Here is a 27,393-nt window from a genome sequence, read left to right on the forward strand (position 1 = left end):
AAGACTTAGTCACCCTTTTTTAAGTGGGAATGTGAGAGAAAACCATGGGAATCATTCATGGCTGAGACGTAATGCGGTGCCAGGTTTGTTACCTGTCACAGCCAGCGTCTTGATGCATGCCTCCACCTGCCCTCTGTGCTGCTGCTGCAACCAGGGACAGTCCAGCAGCCTGACAGACGACTGAAGCAGCTGAGTCATGATGGTGTGATGAGTCTGACAGGGACAGAGAAGCAATCAACTAACTGGAACCACACCTAAACAGTTTTATATCACCAAGGTGAAGCATTTCCTTCACCTGCAGAGAAGTGCTGTTTTCAGAGAAAGGGGAGCTGAAGAAGGCGTTGATGGTGTCAAAAACCACGCCGATGATGTATTTCTCCAGAACGGGATCAGAAAGACGCTTTTCTCGTTTATTACAGACCTGCAGAGAGGGAAAAACCCGGAACATCAGCACCATGTCACGTCAGGTTGTTTTTTGTCTACTTTCTTATGGATATGACTCTCAGAAACTGTTTACCTGTTGTTCTGCTGTAGATAGTTTTTTTAGGCTTGTCACTTTTTTGACCTCCTATTCTTCAATTTCCTCAGATATTTTTTAAGGATACTCCCCACACAATGCTGGTATAGGCCAAGTTTTAAGCTAATAGCCCTTTGGGAATCACCTTGTCTTACATCCTAGCAGGGCCTCCTCCTGAAATTGACCTTGTGTGGGTGTGTCAATTCAATTTTATTTACACAGCGCCAAATCACAACAACAGTCGCTTCAAGGTGCTTTATATTTTAAGGTAGACCCTACAGTAACACATACAGATAAAAACCCAACAATCATATAACCCAGCGGTCCCCAACCCCCGGGCCTCGGACCAGTACCGGGCCGCGAGAGTTGAGGCTCAGGTGTGAAATGTATGGTTTTCCATACAATGTATGTTGTCCTGCCGTGTGTGTGTGTGTGTGTGTGTTTGGAGGTGGATTGCCCCTGCTGTGTGGAGAGGAGTGTGTTTTGGTACTAACCGTTTTTGGCATACTTTCAGTTTATTGTTTTCTTTCTTTAAAAGGTGACAGCAGCTTGTCCGTCTCTTGTAGGTAAGTTATTAATGGAAGCATTAATAAACCTGTTAATTTAACTATTTTGCCTCCCTGTCTCCTTTTTCAACCTGGACACCTTTTGTTACTTTCCCTCACCCCTGGACCTTTTTAGGGGAACGTAACACCTTGTTGGTGTAAAAATGTTTTATGCCAAACTCTGTTATCCAACTAAACCAGGGGTGGCAAACTCCAGGCCTCAAGGGCTGGTGTCCTGCAGGTTTTAGATCTCACCCTGGGCCAACACACCTGAATCAAATGATTAGTTCATTACCAGGCCTCTGGAGAACTTCAGCACATGTTGAGGAGGTCATTTATCCATTTAAATCAGCTGTGTTGGATCAAGGACACATCTAAACCCTCGAGGCCTGGAGATGCCCACCCCTGAACTAAAGGAACTGGACGAAAGAGACTAAATTTCAAATTGGTTCTTTATTAAATTGTCTGTTATGTGAAGGCAGCACTGGTTCATCTGTTGAATTAGGAGGCTTTTAGGTGAGGTTTAACAAAAAAAAGGAAAAGAAATCTGCCAATGTCCAAAAAAAGCCTCAAGTGCTCAAGACCACTTCCCCCCCAAATCCAACTCAGTGGAAGCAAAATATAAAGAAAGACTCTGCACATTATTGTAACTATAATGTTACAAAGCTGGAGGCTTGTGTTAAACCTGGGTGTAGTTTTAAATAATGAGGTAAAGATTTACAATAGTTTACCAGTTATGATGATAAACTATGGTGCTGTTCCTACCCGAGCCATGTCCACAGTGAAGTCCTCAAACAGATTCCAGATGTGGTTGGATGTGTAGATTTCCTTCATCTCCACCTCTGTGTCCACATAGCAGTGATTCACAAAGTTCACATAGGCAATTTTCACCTGGAGACACACAGGAAGTCGAGTTAGCTTTCTGGTTTAATCAAAGCAGTTTAAAAACCTTAAACCACACAAACGCGGTGAGAACCTCAGTAATGCAGTCCTCATGGGTCACCACCCTGACCACATCCTCCAGGGGCAGCAGGGAGGTGCATTTAATCTCCGTGTACACGTTCTTCCCCTCTGCACAAGCAGCCAGAAGCTCCACCAGAGAGATGTGATACCTGCAGGGGGGGAAATTATTTCACATTCAGGTCTCAGACGGAAACACGACAGCATGTTTGGGATGGGAAATAAAAGCACTTGATGGTAACTTGAAAAACTTTGTTGTCCACACAGTATTTAGACTCAAGTAAAATATATATGCACCCACACGTATATATACTTGAAAGCAGATGTGACTTCTTATAGGGCAAAATCTGCCAGAACCAAATCTGTCAATTCTGGAAAAACTAAAGATTGATAAACATTCAGTCCATTTTAACAAGTCATGACTCGTGTCTCCTGTTTTGCAGCTGTGGCCACATCAGCTGAAGGCTCATCAGAAGAGCCACGACTTGTGTGTTTATAGCAGCAGAGTTAAGGTGGTACAAACTTCTGCTCTGCTTCTTCTTTTAAACGATTTGACTGATGAAACAAATGAACTCCTCGACGTCATCTGTAGCTTAATATACAGCCACGCGTCCAGAGCGATACTGACACACTGCATCATTGTGTCTGGGTTTTGGTATTAGAACAGTGACACAGCACTGCCACCATCACGTCAGATAGTGCATTAGAACAATTGTATAACTATAAGTTCACAATCACTGCAAGAACTTCTCAAGAAAACATGTTTAGAAATTTAATACAATGTTGAGTAGCTGGTTCAAGATCAGAGGAGACACAAATTCCTTTTTGATTGAATCAGGAAGGACATAAAAAATCTTAAACATGCAGAGCGACATGCTGTTTGGATCCTTTTATATCCTGTTATAGGATCATTTTATCCTGTTATTGTCTCCAGCTCGAAGCTTTCAGTCATTTAACAAATAAAATACAATCCTGTCATTTTTTAAATGACCGCGTTATGGTTAGTATCAGGTTTTACGACGATGGATGGATTAATAAAACTGCTTTTTTTCATTATTTCAACATCATCATCATCATCGCTGCCTTGGTTACCTGAGTGGGCTGGTCTCACTGACGCCCTCCCTGCTCTCTGCCATCAGCTCCAGCATGACTTTAAACGAGTTCTTGTCGTTGTAAAAGACGACCACGTCCTCACCGGCGTTTGTTAACTACAAGAAGAGATGAAAGGAAAAGTTGAATACATCAGCATGAAAACACGGGTGGATGTTTTAGTAGAAGCGAAGCGGTGCGTCTCATCCTCACCTCGGTCATGATCATGTCCTGACACTTCTTGACGTACTTGCCCTCGGCCTTGATGATGGTGTGGAGGAAGTTGAGGTACTGGACATGGCGGCCGTGCGTTGCCAGGCAGTGGATGAAGTGATGCAGCACGCTCTCAGAGATCTCGCTGCACAGTTGGTAGTTATTACTGAAGATGTGCTGCACTGTCTCCGCCTCCAGGAGCTGGACATGAACAAGGAAAAGTTTGGAAATCAAAAAGGTTTCACTTCAGGTCAGTCACATCAACACTGATATTTATTTATATAAGAATAGTTTTGACTTTTTTTTTCATTACAAAACCCCCCAACTGCCTCCTGAATGTTGGAAAATGTTGGGAATTTGTTTTCACTATGTCACTATGTCCCTGTGACATCATCCAACCACAAAACAGCTTATAGTTTATAATATGGTTTCTAATCACAAACCTCCTGGGACCTGGCGTCACATATGTGGACATCACATTTTGGGTTATTTAGACCAAAATATAAAATTTTGCTCTACAAGGGCCTGATATCCACTTATGAGGACATCATACTGCCACTGTACTATCAAAATTTAAAACGAGTGTCCTCGTATGTGGCTCTCATTTTTCTGAGAAACAAAAATCAGGTAAAAAAAACAAAATCTGGTAATTCTTTGTTTTTACATTCATCAGGTCCCAGTCAGCCTAAATAGCAAAGCGACATTAAAAATGCATGACGTAGAAGAGGCTGATATTCTTTCTCTAGCTGATTAATTTTCATTCAAGTCCTCTTCAGTACACCGAGCATTAGAGTTGTCAGAGAGGTTTCTCTCTACCAGCCACTCAAATCACTTTAAAAAACCCAGAGACAACCGACATTTTCTTTAAACGAGTAAAAGTTGATTAGCTAAAGTAAAATAAATGAAAGCCGTTTAAACAGAAGTAACTTGATCAGGTGTTTTATGTAGAAGAAAATCCAACTATACAAAAGAGTTCTGATTTTGGCTTATTTAGCTTCACAGAGCTGACAGAAATTAAAGGTAAAGATAATTAAAAGTGATAGAAAACTAAAACTGAAAGGTTTGACTACACTGCATTTAAAGAGAATCTGGCAACGAGTGTCTCTAAATGTAGGCTGGGTATATAAACAGGGAAGTAATTGGCTAATTGGACTCGAGTGTCAGAAATTTCAACTTATGAGTGTGGGACAGGAGATAAGATATTACAGTTTTTTCTGAATGCCTAAACCCTAACTGTGATTCCTGTAGCACAATCTCTAAAACTATTCAGACTTATAGCAAAACCACTCACTGAGTTTGCAAAACTAAAAGCACAAAAACTGCTTTGCACTCAGTTTGCAATTTTGTAACACACACTTTGCACAACTGTAGGCACAATTCACTGCACAACACTCAATTACCAAATTTCCAACACACTCCTAGCAAAAGTATACACATGTATGGCTATCATTAACACTAATTTGCCAACTGTCTGGCACACTTTCACATGTGAAAACTTTTTTAGATAATTAGTTCACTTTGCAATCAGCCTAAGCACTATAATACAGGTAAGCTGTGTGTGCGGAGTACAATGGAGGCAGCAGAAAGAGTGAGAAGTAGAGGAGGCCGAGGAAGAGGACGTGGAGGTGAAGAAGTAGGATGAAGAGGACGACAAGGACAAGGAGGAGCAAGAGGAAGACGAGGAGGGGGGAGAGGAAGATGAGGAGGGGGGAGAGGAAGGGTAGGAAGAGTAAGAAATAGAATTGCTGATGACATCAGAGCTACAATAGTGGACCATGTAATCAACCGTGGAATGACCCTGAGGGTAGCTGGCCAACGGGTCCAGCCTAACTCGAGCCGCTACACTGTAGCAAGCACCATAAGGACATCTTGAAATGAGAATCGGTGAGTACAGTCACTTCGCACAAAGATCTGTAGCACTGGCATATGCCAATGAGAAACACACCAATACCATTGATGTAAAAATACTGAAATTGTTACTTTACAGAATTGCTAGATGACCAGATGCTGGGGCAGAGGAAGCATGTTCACTGCAGACCAAGTAACCCATATAGTCATTATGGCGATTGCAAATAATCCTATACTTGGAAATAAACACTTGTGTTTGTTTTGATGTGTTTGAATAAACACCAGTACTTGAAGTTTGGATCCCTCTATGCTTATGGATCTATGACAGAAGTATGAGCTCAAACTGGCATAGCCTACCTTGTGCACAGAGAAAGCAAAAGCCAGATGTGTTTTGTATTCATACCATCAGTGTGCAGTTGGCGCATTGTGTGCTTAGTAGATGATGGCTTGTGTGTACTGTTTGATACGGAAACACCATTTTTACGAAGGTGTGGAGAGTTAATCTAGCTGTGTTTGCTTTTGCAAGAGAACTACAATGTTTTGATGATTGGGTGACAGGTTTTCTTATTTGTGTGAAGAGTTTTGCAAAATTAGCCAATAGTTACAAAAAATGTGCTTAAGCAATCAGAAAAAACTGTAAGACTGTTTTCTCACTTGACATATTCCTAAAGAAAAAGAAACACACACACACACACTCGTTTTCATATCTTAGTGAGGACATGTCATTGACATAATGCCTAACCATAACCTAGCTGTAACCCTCACACTAAAACCACATTTTGAGTCTCAAACATGCCTCCAAACTCGTTGGCGACGGGCATTTTGTCCCCATAAGTGACTCTTGGTCCCCACAGGTGTAGTAGCATGACAATTTCTGTCCTCACAAAGATGTCTGAACATGTAACCACACATAAAAAAACCACCCTTAAAGCGTACTGAACGTCCACTCAGATTTATGAACTAAATAAGCATTTTGTATAACTTTTGCACATTTGTAAAGCAGCTTACCCCCGGGTTGAGAAACAAGTTTAGGTTTTTGTGTAACAGAGCCTGATTCTCTTGGTTCCCCATACAGAACTTCTGCAGGAACAGGTGAGTATACTTGATGATCTCCTGCATCTTCACATCATTCTGCACACACACAGAGACAAACACGATGGTTAGTCTTGGTTGAGCTGAACTCTCCTCTCAAATCTGGCTACAGCCAGACTATTTGAATATATACATATATTTTAATCGAACGAAAGAAATCCACGAACACCAGGGGCAAAAGTTAACTACAATAAATATGAATGGCTGCTAAATAACAAATCTCAGCCTGTTTGATAAGTATTACATTATTATAACTACTCCACAGTTCAAAATGAAAAGAAGACTGGAAAAAGAAAGAACATCTGTAATAAGTTATTGATGAAAAACTCCACTGTGAGATTTCAATGTCATTTAAAATAAGGCTGCATGGCTTCAAGTGCAGCACTATTTGAACTGACCTGCTTAATTAAGCCTGCCAAGGTGCTTTTAATTTGGGGTGTCCTGTCTTACCTTGTCGTAGGAGACCTGCAGCAGGTCCAGCATCACTTTATGAGCACCCATGTTTTTTAGCAGCCTCTGCTGCTTCTTCCAAACTCCGCTGCTGCACATCTTATTCAACCTCTCCAGGATCTGCAGGGGGGAGGAGCAAGATGGCAAACAGTGGAGTCATGTGCAGTTAGACAGATGATGGTCAGTTTAACTTTGATTGGTTAAAATACTTCATTTCATTTTAGTTTTCTAGTGTCAATGTCAGTTTGTTTTTATGAGTGTTATTTTCATGGGTGAAACAGATATCAGAGTGCAAGGACACCCTTCATTTTTTATATTTTGTTAGTAAAAGGGGAAATAGGTGCACTGTTTTATTGAAATATGTGCAAATATATGTGAAAATACAGTATACAACAAGCTTGAAAGTCAGTATTTGGTATCACCACCTTCATTCTTCAACACAGCCTGAATATTCTTCTCAACATTTCAACAACAACAAAGTAGTCTTCAGGAATAATTCTTAGGCTTGTTGGAAGGACATCTGAAGCTCTTCTTCAGATGTTGGCTGCTTTTTTTGTTCCGTTCTTCGTCCCACACGGCTTCAATAATGTTGAGGTCCAGGCTCCAGGGGGGTGGGGGTGTCAATCCATTGTGTTTTTCTATCCAGGTATGCTTTTACTGCACTGGCACTGTGTTTATACTTTACAATTGATTCTTTGCTAAGCTGTCTGCTATGTGGAGACACAACACAGGTTTATCTCTTGAGTTAGGTGTCTTTTTTATCCTTGAATGATTCTTAGGTTAGCATTGAGCTTAAACAATAAGCACTGGGTTAAATCTGGGACTCTCCACCATTTGACCTTAGAACTGAAGAAGCTTCTCGGATGAGAGGTGAAACGTCTTCAAGCAACTTAAAGAAGTCCAGACGCTTTTCTTTGCAAGCTCCTTTGAAACAATAAGCACTGAAAAAATTCCAAGTCTGGCTCCATGAAAATAAAATATAATGAGGTTTGGCTGAAGACTGTTGCACGGTACTGTAGAGCCTGCAATTATATTTTTGTACATTTTTTCTAAGCTCTAAGTATCCCACTGTGTATTTTAGCTTAGTTTTAATTAACGATAGTATCTCTGATGGGCTGTATATGCTAAGAAATGAGTTTAATTTGCATTTTTAGCAATTAAAGTTTTCCCCCCAAAGAAAGTATGCACTGTGTAAAAAAGTCTTTCATAAAGCCATTCCACATTTAGGAAAAAAATATTTCTTTACACACTAAAAATGTTAACATAAAATACATTACGTAACACACACAATGTAACACATTCATTACTTTTAAACAATGTCTGTAGAATTATCTTTAGAACAACTAGAGTAGGTGCCGTGTTGGGCTCAGGGCTTTTTCACACATATTCTAAGTGATAAGACATTTTTTCATTTCTGAAAATGCTAAAATGAATCTTATTTGTGAATAAAACGCATGTTTATTCATTCATTGTTTCCCGAGCGTTTAATTTAAAGACATACTTGGATAATACTGCCAGTTTTCCCCAAGACTCAATTATGGGCCCATTACTATTTCTTTAAATATACTGTGTTTTCAAAAATGTGTGTGTTTTACTTTCAGGTGGCGCAGGTGCGTAGATCATGTTTAAGCTATATTAAAATCTATAACCTTGTGAATTTTTAAAAACTTTGACTTGTAGAAACTAAGCACATCTACAAATGAGTCTTACTCACAAAAAAGCCAACTGATGTTATTTCAGTTTACTTTAGTTCATTTAATTAATAAAATATTAAGTGAATCATCAGATTAGCATTTTGTGATTTTGTAGACATAAAACAAATAATGAATCACATAAATATTGATTATTAATGACGTTCCAATGTGGAAAGAGTGTGATTCATTGATAAAGGTCGTGATAAGAAATTGTACCAAACCTAATTTCTTTCAAAACACTGAAGAAATACAAGATAATTTGAAGTCATAGTGGCAACAACCGAACATTTGGAAGCTAAAATTTACCAGAGCAGAAGGAAGGTTTTGATTGGTTGAATTTGGAATATAATTTTATACCAAATAAGGACTTAAATCTATCCTTTAATTTTCATCTTCGTTTCCATTTGTGACATTCTGCAGGTGTTGTTCACCAGAGAAACTAGTAGGAGAGAATAATGATGGAATTATCCTGAGCAGAGAAAAACCACCATTGCTGGAGAGATAAGAGATAAGATCACCACGTGCAGGACGTTTTCAACAGAGATACATCACAGCTGTGCCCTTGTTGATTAGTTAATAGATGATTTTTTGGAAGAACGTTCCAGAAAACCCAACAGACAGAGACAAATCAAAAAGAAAAACTGATCACGTGTTGAAGAAACATTATCGAACGGGCGCTCTCACCTCTTTGACTTTCTGGTAGTTCTCGTTACCCTCCTTCACTTTCTCCTTCTTGGGTGTTGCCTCTTGTGATGCCCCCTGCAGGATGCAGAGGGTCAGACAGCATATGCAGTTCTCTCCGAGTATGGCACCACACTCATTGTGTCCTCGCTGAGGACTTTACACTACATTTCTGATCCTAGTCAATATTCAGATTCACTTGTTAACTTCAACATTTACCAGCTCACTAGCAAACCAGCTTGGTTAGTGTTAGGTTTTGTTTTAGCCACATGCTAAAAAGGCAAACTTCAAGAAACTAGAAGATATTATATTCCAAATAAAGTCTCATATTGCAGCCGTTTCCCTTATAATCGTTTTGATTTGGGTGCTCCAAATAGCCACAAATCGCATTAAAAGAAAGGCGTGGATGTTAACCTAACCCCAATCCTAATCCTAATCCTAGATGGGTTACCAGAGGTTAAGGAGCAAATATATCACTAAACAGACATGGGTAGCAGGGTAGAATAAGTGTGTGGGCGGATGTAATGTCTGCAAACACACCAGCACATCTAGTTTCTCTAGGAAGTAGCGTACTGGAGGCTTGCACCAGTATCGGATGCCAAAAGCAAACAGTTTGCGTACTGCAAACTGGTTATTGTTTATTCCAATATTTCTTAAAACGTTGCCATCTCTTCTGTAAGGTTACTGGTTTTTAAACTATTTTTAAACTCCTAGAACTTTTGAACAGCACCCAAATTGGCAGGTTTAGAAGTTCCCTCGCTGGATGAAGCTCTTTCTTTACATTAAATTTTTTATTACAAAAACAACTTCTCATGTTAATGCAATTGGTTGTTTTCATTATCAAGCTAACATTTGAACAAAGCACGACTAGCTGGTTGGGTTTTTTTTAAACATGCAGTGTGGGTGTATAAGATGTATGACAACAAGACACTAGTTCTAGAAAAACATTTGAGAAATAATGTTTCTGCATTTCAAAGTATAAACAACAAGAAAGAAAGAATAAGGAGAGATGCCATGCAGTGAAAGTGCCATGCCACATATAAACCCACTACCTTATATCCACATGATACACCAGGAAGCCCAACACCAACAGGAAGTGAGTTTAAAAACCAAGATGCAAAAGTTCAAAAGATATTTTTATTTGTTTTTGTTTAGTACTTTAGTTTTATTAGTAGTATTTAGATTTTTAATAACATGTTGTTAATGTGTTGTATTAAATAGTGACTGAATGGGGTAGTTGGTTAGTTAGTCAGTGGTTAATAAATTGGTTAGTTGTTATATTGACAAAAGCTTATGATGTCAATCAGCCACCGAGACACAAAGATCCTGTTGGTTCTGAAAAAAATTGAAATCTTAAAAGCAGTTTAGAGAACATACAAAACAAAGTAACACTGACTTCAGCTAGCCTTTAAAACCCCTTTAAAACAGCCTCTAAACCCAGACTTACTCTGGGATTCCCCTCTCAGCCAGCTCAGTACATATGTACTGTTATTATTTAGATATGGGAAGGTTTGAGCCAGTATTATAGACTTTAAAGACAAAGACACAATAACAAGATAATATTTATGAAGAAAAATGGCCTTAGCTCCTCGGCATGAATACTTAGACAAAAACCGACCTCTTGGTATTTTAAAACTAACTCTGTTAAAATAAAACCTCATAATTTCTTATTTCATGAATTTGATTATAATTGGTTTATTGGTCATATAGTCAATTAAAAATTATGACCACTGAATTAAAAAATACTGGCAGCACTATCCTACATCACCTTGTTCTCAGCTTATCACATTCACAAGATTTTCAGAAGACTTGACCTCTGACCCTGATGTTCAAACTCATCTGAGATTTTTCAGTTTGAAAGTCCTACGTCGCTTTGCTCTTGAGGATGCTGGTTAACAATGAATGACTGCTTGGTCATCAAGTCTGCAGCTGTCTGTGTTTGTGTCCACAGCATACTACAATCAAAGACTAATACTCTCACCAGCTGAGCTCTGCAGGCTTTGTATTACACATCTGTATAAGACCTAACTTACGTACATTTAAAACCTTTGATTTGAAAAGTTTCTTCATAATTTCTCATCGTGGGCTCCTGCATTCTCAAAGCTTTAGCTTTCACACACTCAGTAGTATCACAATACAATTTAAAAATGTTTTATTTAAACAGGGGGAAAAATCCACAGAGATTAGAAAATCTCTTTTGCAAGGATGCCCTTATCTTATTCTTATCTCATTAGTCCTTACCTCTGTTTTTTCCTTCTTGTCTTTCTTGTCCTTCTTCCCGTCTCCTCCTCCCGAGCTTTTCTTCTCCACCCACAGTTCAGATTTCTCCACCAATGTCCTGAGGCGATCCAGATCTGCCTTAATCAGCTTGTAGTTCTCCACATCCTGAGCGGAGATCAGCAACTGGACCTGCAGTCACAACTTGGAGGATTAACATGAATATTCTGCAATATTTTTCATGTTCTGAGTTCCCACAGAGGACTGTAGCAGAAAGCCTGGGTTAGCAAAGAAAGCACCGTTATGTTTGAGGTTTTATTAAACTAGCTAACGCAAAGAAAGCCTGGATATACTGAACTTACTTCGCACTACACCCCTCAGGGCCACAGATCTCCAGGAAGATTTGAAAAATTCAGTGAATACAAAAAAATAGACCATTTGAAGGTAATTATGAGGAGTTTAATGAAGAATTGCTGGTCTTATCTAGTGTTGTGTACACTGATTCTCATGACTATTATTACATTCCCTTCTGAATGACAGTAAAGCATTTTAAGGGGTCAGCATTTTGTTTAAGAGATACTGGATTTGTTGTGTGCTTATTTATGTAGATTTTGCATGTCTGTGTGCACCTGTTTAAAAGTATGTAACATTTCCTGTCGCTGGCTGAAGTGTCTGAAAAGCAGCTGCAGGGCTGCAGACACCAGAGGAGCGTAGTCATGCATTGTGAGGTGGATCAACACCCGCAGGAACATGCGACCACCTTCATCGTCCACCTCCAGGATACTGTTCCCTTTTCTGCGCACAAACACACAAAGTACTTAAGATGTGTGTATGTTGTATTAATAAAACCTGTGCATGAATGCATGTCCAGCGATACATACCCAACTCCAAACATGGCCTCTGCCTGCTCTCCAATGAACTGCAGGTTGATGGTGGCTGAGTAGGGACAAAAAGGCGGATGTTAATAAACAACAGAACTGAAATTAATTATTCATGGTTTCACACCAAGTTGCTCATACGGTTCACTCTAAATGTTACCCATTACTGTGCAAAAGTCTTGAGCCAACCCTCATTTCTTGATGCTCTGCTAGGAAGATGGACAACATGTGCAAGCATAGATAGAAATACAAACAGTATGGATCATTCTAATAAGCTTGAAAGTCAATATTTAATATGACTAGATTTATTCTTCAACACAACCTGAACTCACAAAGTCCTTTAATTATTCTTTAGCAATAATTTCCAGTTTTCTTGAACAGTCCAAACCTCCTCTTTGGATTGGTTAGCTTGTTCTGTTCTCTTTCATGATCCCACACTGCTTCACATTGTGGAAATCTTTCAATCTAAGTTCTGTTTATCTGGACGCTGAATGAACAATGGGCTGTGAGTCATTAATATGCAAATTGTCTTGACCATTGATCAAAGACCACTGATTGATGGTCATGAGTACCAGAGAGTTGGGGAATGGCTGCAATCACAGCATTGTAAGATGGTGAAAGATGTCCCCTTTAGTCCCCTCCTCGATTCAGAGATGCTTTCCCATTTACGTGAAAAGTGTCCTTTCAGTGGTGCTAGTTTCAGTCATGTGCAAATGTACTGTTTATAAGGTTGGAAACCTGCAGTCAGCTGAGACTAAAGGAAATCACCTGGATGAGTAACGAAACGTTTCACCCACTGAAAACGCTACGTCCAGATGAACACAAACCTTTTGGGATTTACTTACCTGGATGAGCATGCATCAAGACATTCCAATCTAAGTCGTGCACCAACTATTAAGAAATAGGGTTAAAGACTTTTGCGCAGTAATTTGTGTTATAATAATAAAATGACATGTCAACTGGTGAAGAAATGTGGCATGTGCTCTCTGTAGGTTCTTCTTTGCCTCTAATATGAGCTTATCTATGCACTACCTGTCATGTCCATGTTAACCGGCACATCTGAGGCATAGGGAGACAAGTAACACAAGCACCTTAAGAAAAACTGCAGGGTGGATATTCAGGTAGACAACACGCAAAAGTTTTTCTAAAATCCGTGTAAATTTATCCCATCTCATTAAAGTTTTGTTAAATATTCAATTATTAGATTTATCATATTTTAATGGGACCTGTCATACCTCTTTCATATACACATTTTTATTTCTGGATCCTAGCAGAACAACCTCACAGTTTATGTCATTACCTGGACCCAGCATTTTGAGTTTCTTGTGTTCTAGTAATATTTTGGATTATGTTTTATGTTCAGGTTCATTTATAGTCTTAGTTGTGAGTTTCTTTTATTCCGTGTTTAGATTCTCGATTATTAGATTCCCTCTTGTGTCTTTGCCCTCTGTGTCTCTCGCGGTGCGTCTGTGTGTATATATGTTGTGAGCCCTCGCGTCTTGTTTCCTTCCTTGTGTTCCACTCTGTGTTTCTCCAGCCCCTCGTGTCTCCTCTCTGTCCCCCCCGCTCGTCTGCCTTTCCTTGACTCCTCTGTCAAACACGTCTCAGTCTTGTGTTTCTCCATTTACTGTTTTACTGTGAAGGTCTCGTGTTTCCATGTTCGGTGTGTCCTGTTTTGCTTCCCCTGTGGCGTCATGTTAATTTGTGTCAGCTGCGTTCCCTGAGTGTTCTCACTTTCCTCGTTATCTTTCTGTGTATATCAGCGTCTCCCTCGTACCAAGCTGTGTGTTCTGATCCTAATTTAGTTTTCTCTATTGACTTGTTTCAGCAAAAAAGCTGGATTTTGTGTTAAAGTCCTGTCTAAGAGTCTGCGTCTGGGTCCAATCCTGCCTGCCACACACAGTTCATGACAGTTTAAAACTAATAAAAATCTATATTTATCTTATAGTTGGCCTTGGTGCAGCCCTGGCTGTACTACTATTAAGCAAACAAATATTTTGAGGAAGGAAAAAAGGAAAAACTGCAGCTTATGACTCACAGTGAACAGTAGTGCAAGTAATGACCTCATTACTTGAAGAGTTGTCCATGAAAAAATCCACCATTATAACAGTATATGGATTTCAGAAAATAAGGAAAAGCATAACAGGTCCCAGATTATTTGAATTGTGTTTTTAGGTATTTAGATATATATTGGAAACTAATTCTTCCCTCAGGGAAGTGCTACAGGTCCATCAGCACAAAGACTGACAAACTCAAGAATAATTTATTCCCAAAAACCATAACCACGCTGAACTCACACATGCACTGAAAACACAGGTCCACCCACCAATCCAAGCACTTCCCTCCATAAACAGAACACACATCATCACTGTGCAATACCTAATTTATGTGCAATAAACTACACTGTAAATATATTTCACTATTTGTATTCCTGACTTGCATATTTGTACATTGTATATTTTTTAATACTGTTCAAATGTATATAGTGCTGCAGAACTGTGCACTTTACCCCCTTTCTTGTCTTTTCCCACATGTATGCACATGCATGCATATAGAAGCAGAAGACAACTTTTTATATATAGTTTATGTATGTTAGAGTTAAAATGAATTGAATGAGTTTATTTCCACCAGCTGTGTTTCTACCTGCATGCTCCATATTAGTGGTAGCGTCAGCGTCAGCCATGGGATAAACGTCCACAAACTCCTTCTTAAATACAGACAGGAGGAAGGAGAGGCGATAGTCCAGACGGACATTCAGGATGAACTGATGAAAAGAAAAGTGGAATTCAATTACAATAACATAATTTTACATATAGGGTTTGAATGTCATTCTTATAACTTTTCTTACAAACTAAAGGCATTTTGTGAGCAGGCCCTTTTGCTAAACACTGGTTGGGCAATGTTGTCTAATCGATATCTAATAAATTTCCTTTTAAATATTGTACCGCATTGGATGGCTGTACCTAAAAACAAAAAAGTGGCCACTGAGTGTAAAATGTGTTAAAATTATTGTATATTACCTGTAATATCTCCAGTATCTTCAGCTTAGTATCCATCACTGTCAGGTCCATGTTGTCGAGACTATCTTTACTGGCTCTTTGTCCTTCAAGCACAAGCGCTGGCCCCATTCCTGCCCCTCTGGAAACTGCACCTCCGAATATGGACTGTTTCCTGTTGAGGACCATGGTCGACATCATCTGACCCATCCCGTGTATAGAGCGCTTCACGTTCTTGCCTTAACAGAGAGAAGAAAAAAAGCATGTCAGTGTAATTAACCCGACAATATTCGAAATAAAGTCAATAACAGTTATACATGGGCACAAAAAGACCTCTTGGAACGAGTCCAAGAATGTTGTTGCTGGACGGTCCAGCAATATAACCAGACATAAACAAGTAGAAAACAGCACAAAATGAAAGGTGAAAATAACTGAAAAGAATCAATAAACAATAAAGACAAATGAAAAAATGCTTGAAACAGAGAATGAGCTGAACTTGATAAACAAATCAGCCATGTTTGGTTAAAAAAAACTGGAAATACAGATCAAATGACCAGAATATACAAATGCAGATGAGAGAGAGAGAGAGAGCAAAAAAGATTTACTGCAATTCCCATAAATTCATAAATAAAAAGAAAAGACATTTTCTTCATAAGGAAAGGAACAATTGAGCTTTAGCGAGCTTTAACATTATAATAGATGAATAAGTTATCAAGGTATCAAAGATAAATGTTTGTTTTTGTTTGTTCCATTTGACTTTTAATGGACTTTCATTGGACTAAATAGAACAAGCGCATTCAGAGATCGGTGCGAACTTGACCTTGAACTGATTTTCACAACAATTAGAGTTTGGGCTCTTGTTAGTATCTACTATCACACAAAATCTGAAGATGAGATCTTAAAATTGTGGAATCTAAACTGCTCAAACAGGCATACAAAGAAACAGGGCCCGTTACATTCTCCTAGTTCTTTTAAATAGAACTAATAAAAATAAGTAAGTAATTGAAGATAAAAACTAAAGTTAAACTTGGCAGGAAACCTGATGTTGTTAAACAAGTTGTTGTTAAACAATTGAATGTCTTAGCTTGTTATGGTATTTTAAGTCACCTGATGCATCATCATTGAATACGAGACCAGCGTGTCCTGGATTGAGTCTGCAGTCAATGATGCCCAGCAGGGTCCTTGTGAGTCTGAGCAACTCAAAAAAACTGTAGAAGCCAAAGTAGATCAAATGTCTGGCCAAACTCACCACCTGAAGGAAGAAGGGAAATGGAAGCAGTAATAACAGACAGTAGTAGTAGAACTTTTTAGTGAAGTTGTAAGACTAGGGAGTAGAACCAGACCTCATATGTGAGCTTGTTTTTCTCCTCGTCATGGAATGGCATGTCATCATTAAGGACGTTGTTAAGATACTCTTCCATGAAGGCCATAGTACTGGAAAACCGGTTCTTCTTGTTGTCCCTGCTGTCGTCCATGTTAGAGTCATAACTAATGATGAAAAAAGAGAAACACCACAATCTTTGTAATAATGTTTTGAGGAAAAAGATCTGTTGTGAAAAAAGCAAGGCCCAAGAATACTTACCGGAACGTAAGATGAAAAGTATTACATTGAATTGAAGGACCTATGCAGATTCAATCTCATGACAGTGTTGGAAAAGTGTCAGGAAAGTCTTTATGACAATACTCAACTTTAAATAAGTGGTTCATGATCCTGTCTAAAATATGTGTAGCCAAGAAAGAGGCACATATGTGGTATCCCTCTTTGTGTTGCACCTGCGGATTCCCTCTCACTTACTGTCAGGACGTTCCACAATCTTTTTGACAATTTGTGCCACGTAGTAAACCAGCTATTACTACTGGACACATTACCTGTACTGGGATAAAGATGACTGTCAAGACTTTTGGAGTTCTTCAATGAACCCACGAGACCATTTAGAAGACGCTTATAAAGAGTGTCCCCTCCTAGGTGTATTTCATTGAAATGGTGGTAAAGACTGACTTGTGTCTTCAACCTAGCTCACTGGCCACGCTGTGCTCTCCAAGTTACAAAACGAAGATGCACGATGAAATGTCTGAAGCTCCTCCAACTGAGTTATCTCGGCCATGTCTAGGCCCAGTCTACAGGCCAAAAACCATATTTATGTGTAAACTACATGCCAGTGTTGGAACACTGTCGAAACGCCATTCAGATAATAAATAAGAGGATCGTTTTCACCTTTTCTGAAAGCAAGGAATTTGTGACATTAGCATGTCAATACGCTGCAATGTGAAGGAGCCTACTCTTGTGTGGTGTGTCACCTCAACAATGGAATGAAAGCTGGCTTTTGGATACACTACAATTTGTCAGGTAGGAACTCTGGAACTGATGACCAAGACCATGGTTTACGGAAAGTCTCAACCAAATGTTAAGAAGTGTGCTTCCTTGGGGTGCAAACAGACACAACGCCTGAACAGGGACTTGAACCCTGGACCCTCAGATTAAAAGTCTGATGCTCTACCGACTGAGCTATCCAGGCTCTGCCAGTTTCCTCAACGGTGACGCTAAAGCCTGAGCACAAGGGCTTCAAAAAGGTCCGTTTCAAATGGCGTCACAACTACTCTACTCAACACCTTTCAAAAGTGAAGTAGCATAATCATTATCAACCTTTCTGAAAACAAAGGGTCACAACCCTGGGGTCACTGTCTCTCACTCACTGTCAGCATGGATCATTTCCATAATCTATTTGACCATTTGTGCCACGTAGTAAACCAGCTATTACTACTGGACACATTACCTGTACTGGGATAAAGATGAGTGTCAAGACTTTTGGAGTTGTTCAATGAACCCACTAGACCATTTAGAAGACGCTTATAAAGAGTGTCCCCTCCTAGGTGTATTTCATTGAATTGGTGGTAAAGACTGACTTGTTTCTTCAGATAACAAATAAGAGGATTGTTTTCACCTTTTCTGAAAGCAAGGAATTTGTGACATTAGCATGTCAATACGCTGCAATGTGAAGGAGCCTACTCTTGTGTGGTGTGTCACCTCAGCAATGGAATGAAAGCTGGATTTTGGATACACTACAGTTTGTCAGGTAGGAACTCTGGAACTGATGACCAAGACCATGGTTTACACAAAGTCTCCACCAAATGTTAAGAAGTGTGCTTACCTTGGGGTGCAAACAGACACAACACCTGAACAGGGACTTGAACCCTGGACCCTCAGATTAAAAGTCTGATGCTCTACCGACTGAGCTATCCAGGCTCTGCCAGTTTCCTCAACGGTGACGCTAAAGCCTGAGCACAAGGGCTTCAAAAAGGTCCGTTTCAAATGGCGTCACAACTACTCTATTCAACACCTTTCAAAAGTGAAGTAGCATAATCATTATCAACCTTTCTGAAAACAAAGGGTCACAACCCTGGGGTCACTGTCTCTTACTTACTGTCAGCATGGATCATTTCCATAATCTATTTGACCATTTGTGCCACGTAGTAAACCAGCTGACTTGTGTCTTCAACCTAGCTCACTGGCCACGCTGTGCTCTCCAAGTTACAAAACGAAGATGCACGATGAAATGTCTGAAGCTCCTCCAACTGAGTTATCTCGGCCATGTCTAGGCCCAGTCTACAGGCCAAAAACCATATTTATGTGTAAACTACATGCCAGTGTTGGAACACTGTCGAAACGCCATTCAGATAATAAATAAGAGGATCGTTTTCACCTTTTTTGAAAGCAAGGAACTTGTGACATTAGCATGTCAATACGCTGCAATGTGAAGGAGCCTACTCTTGTGTGGTGTGTCACCTCAGCAATGGAATGAAAGCTGGCTTTTGGATAAACTACAAATTGTCAGGTAGGAACTCTGGAACTGATGACCAAGACCATGGTTTACGCAAATTCTCAACCAAATGTTAAGAGGCGTGCTTCCTTGGGGGTGCAAACAGACACAACGCCTGAACAGGGACTTGAACCCTGGACCCTCAGATTAAAAGTCTGATGCTCTACCGACTGAGCTATCCAGGCTCTGCCAGTTTCTTCAACGGTGACGCTAAAGCCTGAGCACAAGGGCTTCAAAAAGGTCCGTTTCAAATGGCGTCACAACTACTCTATTCAACACCTTTCAAAAGTGAAGTAGCATAATCATTATCAACCTTTCTGAAAACAAAGGGTCACAAAGGTTTCAAAGTAGGAGATGAAGCATCGCCAAATACGTATCCAAACAAACCTCCTTCCAAGCCAAAGACTAGAAAATATGGTGAAACGTATGTTTCCTTTGGCTTCACCTGAACAAGTGCCAAGGTAGGTCTCTGCAATAGAATCAGTTTTCCTTATGCAGGGAGTACGCTCTGGGCTCTCCAAATCACGGAGAAACAGTATCCCACATTTTTAATTTTTAAAACACTTCTTGTAATAACTAACTACTCCTGACATTTTGGAGATGTTAGCTATTCATACAGTAAAGTTACAGCGGAATACAAATAGTATCAGGCTGACCCTACGTAACTTGTTCCCCTGGTTCAAATCACAGACAAACAGTATGCCACAGTTGTTAATGCTTTTAAACCCATTTTGCATAGAGAGGCATTTTTGAAAAATGTAATAGCAATGTTGAATATTATTAAACAGGAAAAACAACAACATACCTCATACCGTGTACATTATAACATAATAGACCCATTTCTGTAATATACTCACATATCTATATTATTGCTAATATATATTGTAATATATCTATATCACTAAAGCACTTCTGGATGGATGCAAACTGCATTGCGTTGCCCTGTACCTGTGCATGTGCAATGACAATAAAGTTGAATTCTATTCTAATTCTATTCAATTCTAACTACACATAAAATAAGTACATCTTGACGCCTCTGCCTTTCCAAATGGAGAGACAGTAACTACGTGTGTGTATGCAAGCGTAAGTGTAAAAACTGAGGATAGTAAGATTAACAGTATTTTGTCATTGTAAAAATTCATCTCATGTAAACAATAACGTGGCCACAGCGTGACGTGAAAAAAGGCACATACCTTTGACGTTGCGTGACGAACTCTGTATTCCTCGTCCACACGTAAACGCAAAAACTGAGTTTTAAAAAATCTCTGTTTTCGGTGATTTGAAACGCCGTTTACGTGTGAACAAAAGCCCCAAATGCATAGAAACAGCTGTGTTTTTAAAAATACCTGTGTAGGTGTGGACGTAGCGTAAAAGAGTTAGTAGTTTATTTTAGTCATTTACCAGTAATTTGTTGCAGTTCACTTTTATTCGTTTAATTGTTTGAGGTGTGAATAAACTGCAATGGAGTTTGAAAACAAAATATGGGTGTGTGTGGTTGGAGGACATGTTTGTGCGGGTGGGGGTGGGGGGGGGTGCTGCTTTATGTTTAAACCGCATGTTATAAAAACTATAATTTCCTTAACAGCATTTTGTATTTTTGTTCCCTTCCTCTTTTTGAGTCAGAGTGAATCAAAGCACAAAGCTGCCACAAGACAGCCCTATCACAACTTCTCCAGAAACATATTACTGCTTTACTAAAATCGTCTTACTCTTTGATGGTGATGGAGGTTGGAATCTCAGTCCAGAGCCGGGCGAATTTGACAGGAGTCACCAGTTCCTGAGGGTCTCGGTCTACGTGAGCATGGAGCATGAGGCGGCAGAAGGATGCCCGGAGGTCAAAGGGAAGAGTCTCATCCATCATGCACAGGAAGATCAGCTCCACATCCAGCTGTTTGGAGATCTCATCTATTGCAAGATACTGACGGTCCAAACACATACGGGCAAACAGCTTCAGCTGATACCTAAGGAAGTCCACAGAGGCAGGCTCTATCAGCTTTGCTTCTTTTTATCGTATTCTTGGATCACTTTACAAAAGTCTGTTGGATTTTTATGAGATTTGAAGTGAATGGCTGTTTTTGTTTGGCTGTACCTATAGTAAGTGAGGACGTTCTCATCATGAGCATTTCCTTGTCTTGCCTCCTGAGCCAGCTGTCTGATGCTTTTCTCCTGTTTCTCATTAGCTTTGTCTGTCCACATCAGCCACACCTGCAGGAAGAGTAGAACAGACATTTTCGTAATACCATCCATCTAAAAAGTAAGAACATGACTGCAGCAAAGACCAAAATAATTTGGTCATCATTAATTGTTTAGTCTTCTTCAAATGTAATGAACCTTTCACCGAGACATGAAAGTGAGTGATTTGTTTAGATATGAGATGTTTGCCCGTTACACTATTTTCTAGAAATACTACTACCTAGTCACATGTGGTTTTGCTATCAGACAGTAAGTATATTGTATTCAGTCCACAATGTGGAAAAAATAAATAAATTTTGTAATTGTTGTAACTTTTGGTGTGGACTTTTTTAACCAATCAGTATTCTAGATATACACAACAGCCTACTGAAGTTTTGAAAATCAAAGTTTTCTGTGTCTTGGGAAACAGGATTTTGAATTGGTTCAATGTATTGTGGTAATGACCACAAAAGATGGACAAAGTTTCCATTTCTGATACATAAAGCCATTCCAGAAGTGCCCTGCATTATTTCTCATAACCAGTAGGCAGTGACTATGGTTCTAGTTGCAAAAACACGTCCCACTATACATAAGTCTAAAGAAAAAATGTTCACTTGGTCTACGACCTTAGTAATTAGTGTTATTCTCTTCTTTTGGATTTTATATTTGTCACTAGTTTCTGCTCTTACTGAATTACTAAATGAAATTGACTTTGAAAATGACGGTCCCCTTTAATTTAATAAAGGATGATAAAGCAGCTTTACCACATAATGAGTGTGTCCTATATAAACACCAAAATGGTTGCAGTGAAAACACTCAGCTTGTGACTTCACTAACAAATGGGTGGCGCAAACAAGACTACATCCGTCTTTTATATCTATGGTAACGATTTACAAATATACAGACAAACATACCTCATCCTCATCTCCAAAGTCATCCATTGCCATGTAGTCTCCTTGAACACCACCAGAGGGCGCCTCCTTTGGAACACGACGCCTGGAACACGTAGTAAAGTAGATCACGGTAAACAATTAGACTAAAAGTTATAGTTCTCTCTCTCTCTCTCTCTCTCTAGATATAGATATATGTGTGTATATATAGACATGTAGATAGATAGATATGTAAAGACCAATTACACACACTCTTTAATTTTACTCTTTGTTTGTTGGTGGGGTGCAAACTGAAAAAGCTCATTCTCCCAAAGTAAACTAAGTTTTACTGCAGTGCCCACAGGGTAAGGTAAAGTGAGATGGGTAAAGCGATCTTTATTCCCTCCCGCCTCACTCTGTCTTAATGAGGATGTCCTGGTTTTTGGGGTCCAGGACACATTTACAGATGAGCTCCTGTGTGACGGGGATGGCCACGTTGTTGGACACACACAGGTCTGACAGGTAGTCCAAAAACCTGCAAAGTCCAGGAAACACCAAGTCAAGTAGTAAAACAGAATATAACAGAATAGCACTTTATTACCACTTTCAAAAGTAAAAGCTATAACTTTGGACTATATCACTGCTTGGATTTGCCCAAAAAATGCAAACATCCTTATCAAAGGCAGACTGCAGGAATTTGAGGATTTTGACTTCTGCAGGAGATAAGCAATAGAAAATGTTGCCACCGTCCTTATTAGAAAGTCAGAAACCACTGCTGCCTTGGTGTTAGCAATTTTAATCGCTTCACGCAGTTTGTGTCTTTGGATTGAAGATTCAAAATCCTGGAGTCTAATCTGCACTTGGCATGTACTTGTTACTGTCTCCGTGCGTACCTGGGTTCTCGGTTCTTGCGGACCAGACTGACAAAAGTCTCCACCTCGGTCTTGGTGATGTGTTTCTCCAGCAGTTTGCGGTTATTGTGCAGCAGGGCAGTGATGGTGTCCTCAGCCAGGATGTCGTACCCAATCTGACTCTGCATCACACCGAACTGCTTCGCTATATACTCCTGGAGAGGGGTGAATTTTGAGTCTCTGTGATCACTGTTATCTTCAGCTGTTCTACCATTAAGAGCTTTATCAGGCATCAAAGTTGTGTCATTTTTAGCATTTAGTAGCTGGTTTGTCATTCTGCTTTCACAAAATGATTGAAAATAAGAGCTTTTGGCTTAACAAAGAAAACACCGGGACAGCTCCAAACTCGTAAAAGTCTCAACTTTATAAAGCTTATAAAGATTTGAAACAATAAAAACTAGTATGAATGTCATCGTCCCCTCACCTGGTTCTTGCGGTAGTCATCCTGAGAGTGCCGGAGGACTCTGTAGCTGAGTCTGAGCATGTACTGGTAGGGAGCATTCTTCTGGTCGGCCAGCTCCTCCAGGCACAGCAGAGGACCTTCCCCTCCTGGCCGGTCCTTAAAGGGGGCCTTCAGGATGCCGAAGATCTGATCAAAACACACAAGCACACACTTTCAGAGAGCTGGAAGTCCTTTAGGACATGGTGTTTGTACTCAGAAGGAGTCAGAGGACACTGGTTCAAGAGTTGGCACAGGTTCCAAGCCAGCCCTTGTACTATTTTACTGGAAAAGGTGTGTGAGTATTTTTAGGATCAGACCTGTTTGAGGATGTTCTGTTCTCTCATGAGCTTTTGTCTCTCTCGGTTAGGTTTGGTCATCATTACATCCAGGACAGGCTGCCCGCTGTTAATGACATCAGCCACAAAGAAAACCACATCTTCCAGTAGCTTGATGGCATACCTGACCAACAGAAACACCAGAAAGCATTAACTCCTCCTGAGTGCCAACAAAGAAAGTAAACTTTCTTTTCAACGTGGCTCATTACTTGCGGTCGTTCTGACTGATGAAGCCCTGGCTGAACTGGTCCACCACAGTGCTCAGCATGGCGCTGGCATCATTGGCAAAGTCCAGATCTCTGATTTCCATCACAGGAACGGAAACAATAGCGAACGCTTCTTTGTCCTCTTTTGTGGGACATGTCCCCAACTGCAAAAGAACTTAAATTAATATTAAACAGACACTTCAAAGAGTAACTTCATCTTATTTCTGGTAAAAAAAAATCATGTTTTTGTGCATTTTTTAAATTGATGGTTTGGATGAATGGTTAATTATTCTTGACTGTTGGTTTTGAGGCAATGGCTATTAGCTTAATAATGATTAAAAATAATTGATCATGTAGACTATTAACCAGGAAACAAGAGAAAATGTCTGTTCCAACTGGTTGAACAAACTTCTTTTGTTTTGTTTGGCCACCATCTTAAAAGTCCCAAATATTCCTTTGTCAGATTTGAGAACACCAAACAATCAAGTATTTGGAGTTACTACATCATACAAATGTTTTTGTAATCGTAGTTCCTTAAATTAAATTAAATGGAAGACTAAATCAGCTAAGCACCTTTTAGCAGGAAACCTGATCAAAACTAAGACCTCACCATGAGCCTGATAGGTCGCTCCTCATCGATATCGATGGGGACGTTGGTGCTCTGGATCCAGGTGTTCGTGCAAAGATGCCTCAGGCGCACGTATGAGTTTCTAAAACATACACAGCCCTCGGTTTTAATCCCTTCAACTTCGTTCTGAAGTCTGTGGGCTCCTCGTTAAAGAAAACTAATGTCTGTCATACAAATGCAGCTTAAGAATCATTGTCAACTATTGTCTTATATATTATTTATTCAATATATGTAGGTCAGTTTCACAAATGTTTTTAAAATTCATTTTTAATAGTTTCCCTGTAAAAACAAATAATCTGAAATGAGAGTTCCCCATAAAAATATAACAGTTATTGGATATTTTTAGGGAAAAGTTAATGAGAACACAATAAGATATAAAGAAACAGCAGCATATAACAGCAATATAACGACAAAAACACTTTATCAGATGATTTAAAAGATTTGTTTTGTTTTTTAAACGTTGAAAAGACGAGGACATAAATCTTAAATCTTGTTTTTAATTTTCCCTTTTTTCTGTGAGGTACAGTGAAATCATTCTCTTTTTCAGACAAACAGTCATTGTGTATTTAGTTGAAGTGCAAAACAGATTCATTAAAATGACATTCAGTCAATTACGATTTCAAACTATTTCAAAATGTTATGACCTACATAATTAAAATGGTTTCCCAAAGCCAGACACACAACCAGTACACTCTTCAATTTCTTACCATCTGAAGGAAAAGTGGACCTCGCTCCCATAATGTCCCTGTCCTCTAAAGTCTTTTACTGTGAAACATCTGCAGGAAGTTAAAGGACTCGTGTGTTCCTACCGTGGTACGAAGGAGTCGGTTTTCTGCAGCGTAGTCGGGTCGAGCTCGAACAGCGAGGCGATGTCGCTCCCATGAGGCACCGCGACCAGCTTGTACTTGATCCTCTCTCCGTGGGACCGCTTGTTGCTACGGCTACCGTCCATCTACAGAAAGGTCAGAGGTCATGTATAGGATGTAAAGGGGTTAGATTACTGATCAGCGTGGACTTCATTCAGAAGAGGCTGTTTCTGGCTGCATCGATCTTTGATGGACTTGAAAAACACATCAAAATGAGGCAAAAGTGTTGAGGCACTTCCTGGAAACAATATATCATTTTTCCTGAAAATTTTGAAATGAAAATGTCTTTGCCTTAAATACCTGAACGTAAATGTCATCAGAGAAAAGTCAGACACAAAGTGTCCCGTCTCCTGCAGAGTGTAGTTATAGCCCTTTCAAAATAAAACCTGGACACCCGCTGTGACTTACCGATGCCTTATATCTTATGTGTCATGGAAGAGACTCACCGAGGAAGACAGCTCCACATTCTCTCCTTTATAACCCGGGTTCTCCTACAACAACGACAACAACAACAACACAAATAAGAGGTCTTCAACAATGAATTTATTGGATAGCAGCTCTTTCCTTTCCTTCCAACAATTCATTACTTATATATTATTTATAGATAAATAATTATCAGTTAGCATCTACATCTATGAAACTGCATCTGTTGTGGCAAAACCACAGCCATAGCGTGGTGTTTGGTATTTGCTTTAACGGTCAAACTTCATTCATGGACTGCTTCTTTAGTCCATCAGCTTGATCTCATAGTTACCTCAGCAGCCAGGTAGTTTCCAGTGGCCAGGTGTTTGAAACGGTAGAGACTGTTCCAATGTCCCGCCCCTCCGCGGCATGGATCATGATGGACAACCTGTCAAACCAATCAGCACATAAAGAAAAAGTTTAACACAAGTGGAAGTTTAGAGAATTTGTGTACTTGTGTGTGTTTGTTTGTGTACCTCAACCTCCCACAGGGCGTTGGAGCTGGTCGCTGATGTTGCTGACTGCCTCAGCGTGGTTCGGAGGAAAACGTGGAGTTTGCTCTTGTATTCATCGCAGGTCAGAAACTTTTCCTGCTCAGCGTGAAACAAGCGCACCACGTCGCCCTGACAGAGACAGGAAGATCTTAAAGGAGGACTGAAGGACAATTTGGGTTCGTCTGCGAGTCTCCTGAGCCTCTCCGGGCATTTATCGTTTATCTCTGAAACAATGTTGGTGACAAACAGCGCTCCTGCTGGCTCTTTGACTTACTGACAGTAACTGTGACTCTTGGGGTGAATTTCAGCATAAAACATGCAGTCACAGAACTTTACTATGCAAAGAGTTTAAAAAGATCCCAGGAGACGGCCTGGAGCTGCAAATATTCCAACAAATAAATAAAAAGTAACAATGAAACTAAAAGTAGGAAAAGGCGAAGGTGAAGACCTCCACAAAGGAACGGTAAAAAACAGGGAAAAGACTTTAAATTACTGAAGTTATTGTTCAGATGTTGTTTTAATGTCTAATTTGAATATATGCATGTGAAAATTTTAAATCTATCTGTGGCACTAAACACGACTTCCTTTTAAAACACTAACTAATGTCTGTATTTCTAGCGCACTTATACTGTGTGCAGTGCTGCTTCACTCACTCCTTTGAGGACTTCCTCTCTGTGATCGTTGAACATCATGAACAGGTTGATCTTCCAGCTGGTGTTGCAGTTCACAGAGTTCACCTGCAGAGGGCGCAAACATGCTCTCGTTAGGGTGTGGGGAGCGCAGTAGAGGCAGTGTGCATTTGTATAAAACACGATCAAATCAAAACATTTGTGTTTCTTTATGTTTATTTTAACGTTTTGTGCTTTGAATCTCTTTCTAGGCTAATACTTGTGTTATTTCTTGCCTCATATAATCACATTTATTCTCTTTTCAGATTTGTTTTCACATTATTAAAATATCTATTTTGTCATGTTGCATTATATTTATTTAGCTATATGAAATTCTACCTA

At 39.7% G+C, this 27,393-nt stretch overlaps 1 protein-coding gene and 3 non-coding genes across 5 annotated transcripts in view; all 4 read right to left on the bottom strand.

Moving 5' to 3' along the window:
- The window catches only part of itpr3 (inositol 1,4,5-trisphosphate receptor, type 3), a 74,618-nt gene that overhangs the window by 13,222 nt on the left and 34,003 nt on the right, over positions 1–27,393 (bottom strand). The window contains exons 9-39 of one of the 2 annotated variants that reach the window (XM_026154034.1): positions 27,037–27,120; positions 26,366–26,512; positions 26,182–26,277; positions 25,874–25,918; positions 25,371–25,513; positions 24,544–24,643; positions 23,937–24,097; positions 23,710–23,851; positions 23,375–23,539; positions 22,933–23,105; positions 22,455–22,574; positions 22,085–22,166; positions 21,088–21,203; positions 20,708–20,959; positions 16,524–16,668; positions 16,288–16,432; positions 15,205–15,419; positions 14,828–14,948; positions 13,217–13,243; positions 12,188–12,242; positions 11,936–12,101; positions 11,331–11,498; positions 9,093–9,167; positions 6,715–6,834; positions 6,181–6,303; positions 3,325–3,525; positions 3,115–3,230; positions 2,039–2,174; positions 1,828–1,953; positions 296–421; positions 93–213 (exon numbers count right to left, since the gene is read on the bottom strand). In XM_026154034.1, coding sequence (XP_026009819.1) covers positions 93–213; positions 296–421; positions 1,828–1,953; positions 2,039–2,174; positions 3,115–3,230; positions 3,325–3,525; positions 6,181–6,303; positions 6,715–6,834; positions 9,093–9,167; positions 11,331–11,498; positions 11,936–12,101; positions 12,188–12,242; positions 13,217–13,243; positions 14,828–14,948; positions 15,205–15,419; positions 16,288–16,432; positions 16,524–16,668; positions 20,708–20,959; positions 21,088–21,203; positions 22,085–22,166; positions 22,455–22,574; positions 22,933–23,105; positions 23,375–23,539; positions 23,710–23,851; positions 23,937–24,097; positions 24,544–24,643; positions 25,371–25,513; positions 25,874–25,918; positions 26,182–26,277; positions 26,366–26,512; positions 27,037–27,120 — 4,012 coding nt within the window. The remainder of the gene's footprint in view (positions 1–92; positions 214–295; positions 422–1,827; positions 1,954–2,038; positions 2,175–3,114; positions 3,231–3,324; positions 3,526–6,180; positions 6,304–6,714; positions 6,835–9,092; positions 9,168–11,330; positions 11,499–11,935; positions 12,102–12,187; positions 12,243–13,216; positions 13,244–14,827; positions 14,949–15,204; positions 15,420–16,287; positions 16,433–16,523; positions 16,669–20,707; positions 20,960–21,087; positions 21,204–22,084; positions 22,167–22,454; positions 22,575–22,932; positions 23,106–23,374; positions 23,540–23,709; positions 23,852–23,936; positions 24,098–24,543; positions 24,644–25,370; positions 25,514–25,873; positions 25,919–26,181; positions 26,278–26,365; positions 26,513–27,036; positions 27,121–27,393) is intronic. The other variant, XM_026154035.1, reaches the window with a different exon arrangement.
- Positions 17,624–17,696, bottom strand: trnak-uuu (transfer RNA lysine (anticodon UUU)). Its single transcript has one exon. It is a non-coding gene; the product is annotated as a tRNA-Lys (tRNA).
- Positions 18,352–18,424, bottom strand: trnak-uuu (transfer RNA lysine (anticodon UUU)). The gene has a single exon. It is a non-coding gene; the product is annotated as a tRNA-Lys (tRNA).
- trnak-uuu (transfer RNA lysine (anticodon UUU)) lies at positions 19,111–19,183 on the bottom strand. The gene has a single exon. It is a non-coding gene; the product is annotated as a tRNA-Lys (tRNA).

Source organism: Astatotilapia calliptera, chromosome 20 (genome assembly GCF_900246225.1).
Source record: "Astatotilapia calliptera chromosome 20, fAstCal1.2, whole genome shotgun sequence".
Lineage (NCBI taxonomy): Eukaryota > Metazoa > Chordata > Actinopteri > Cichliformes > Cichlidae > Astatotilapia > Astatotilapia calliptera.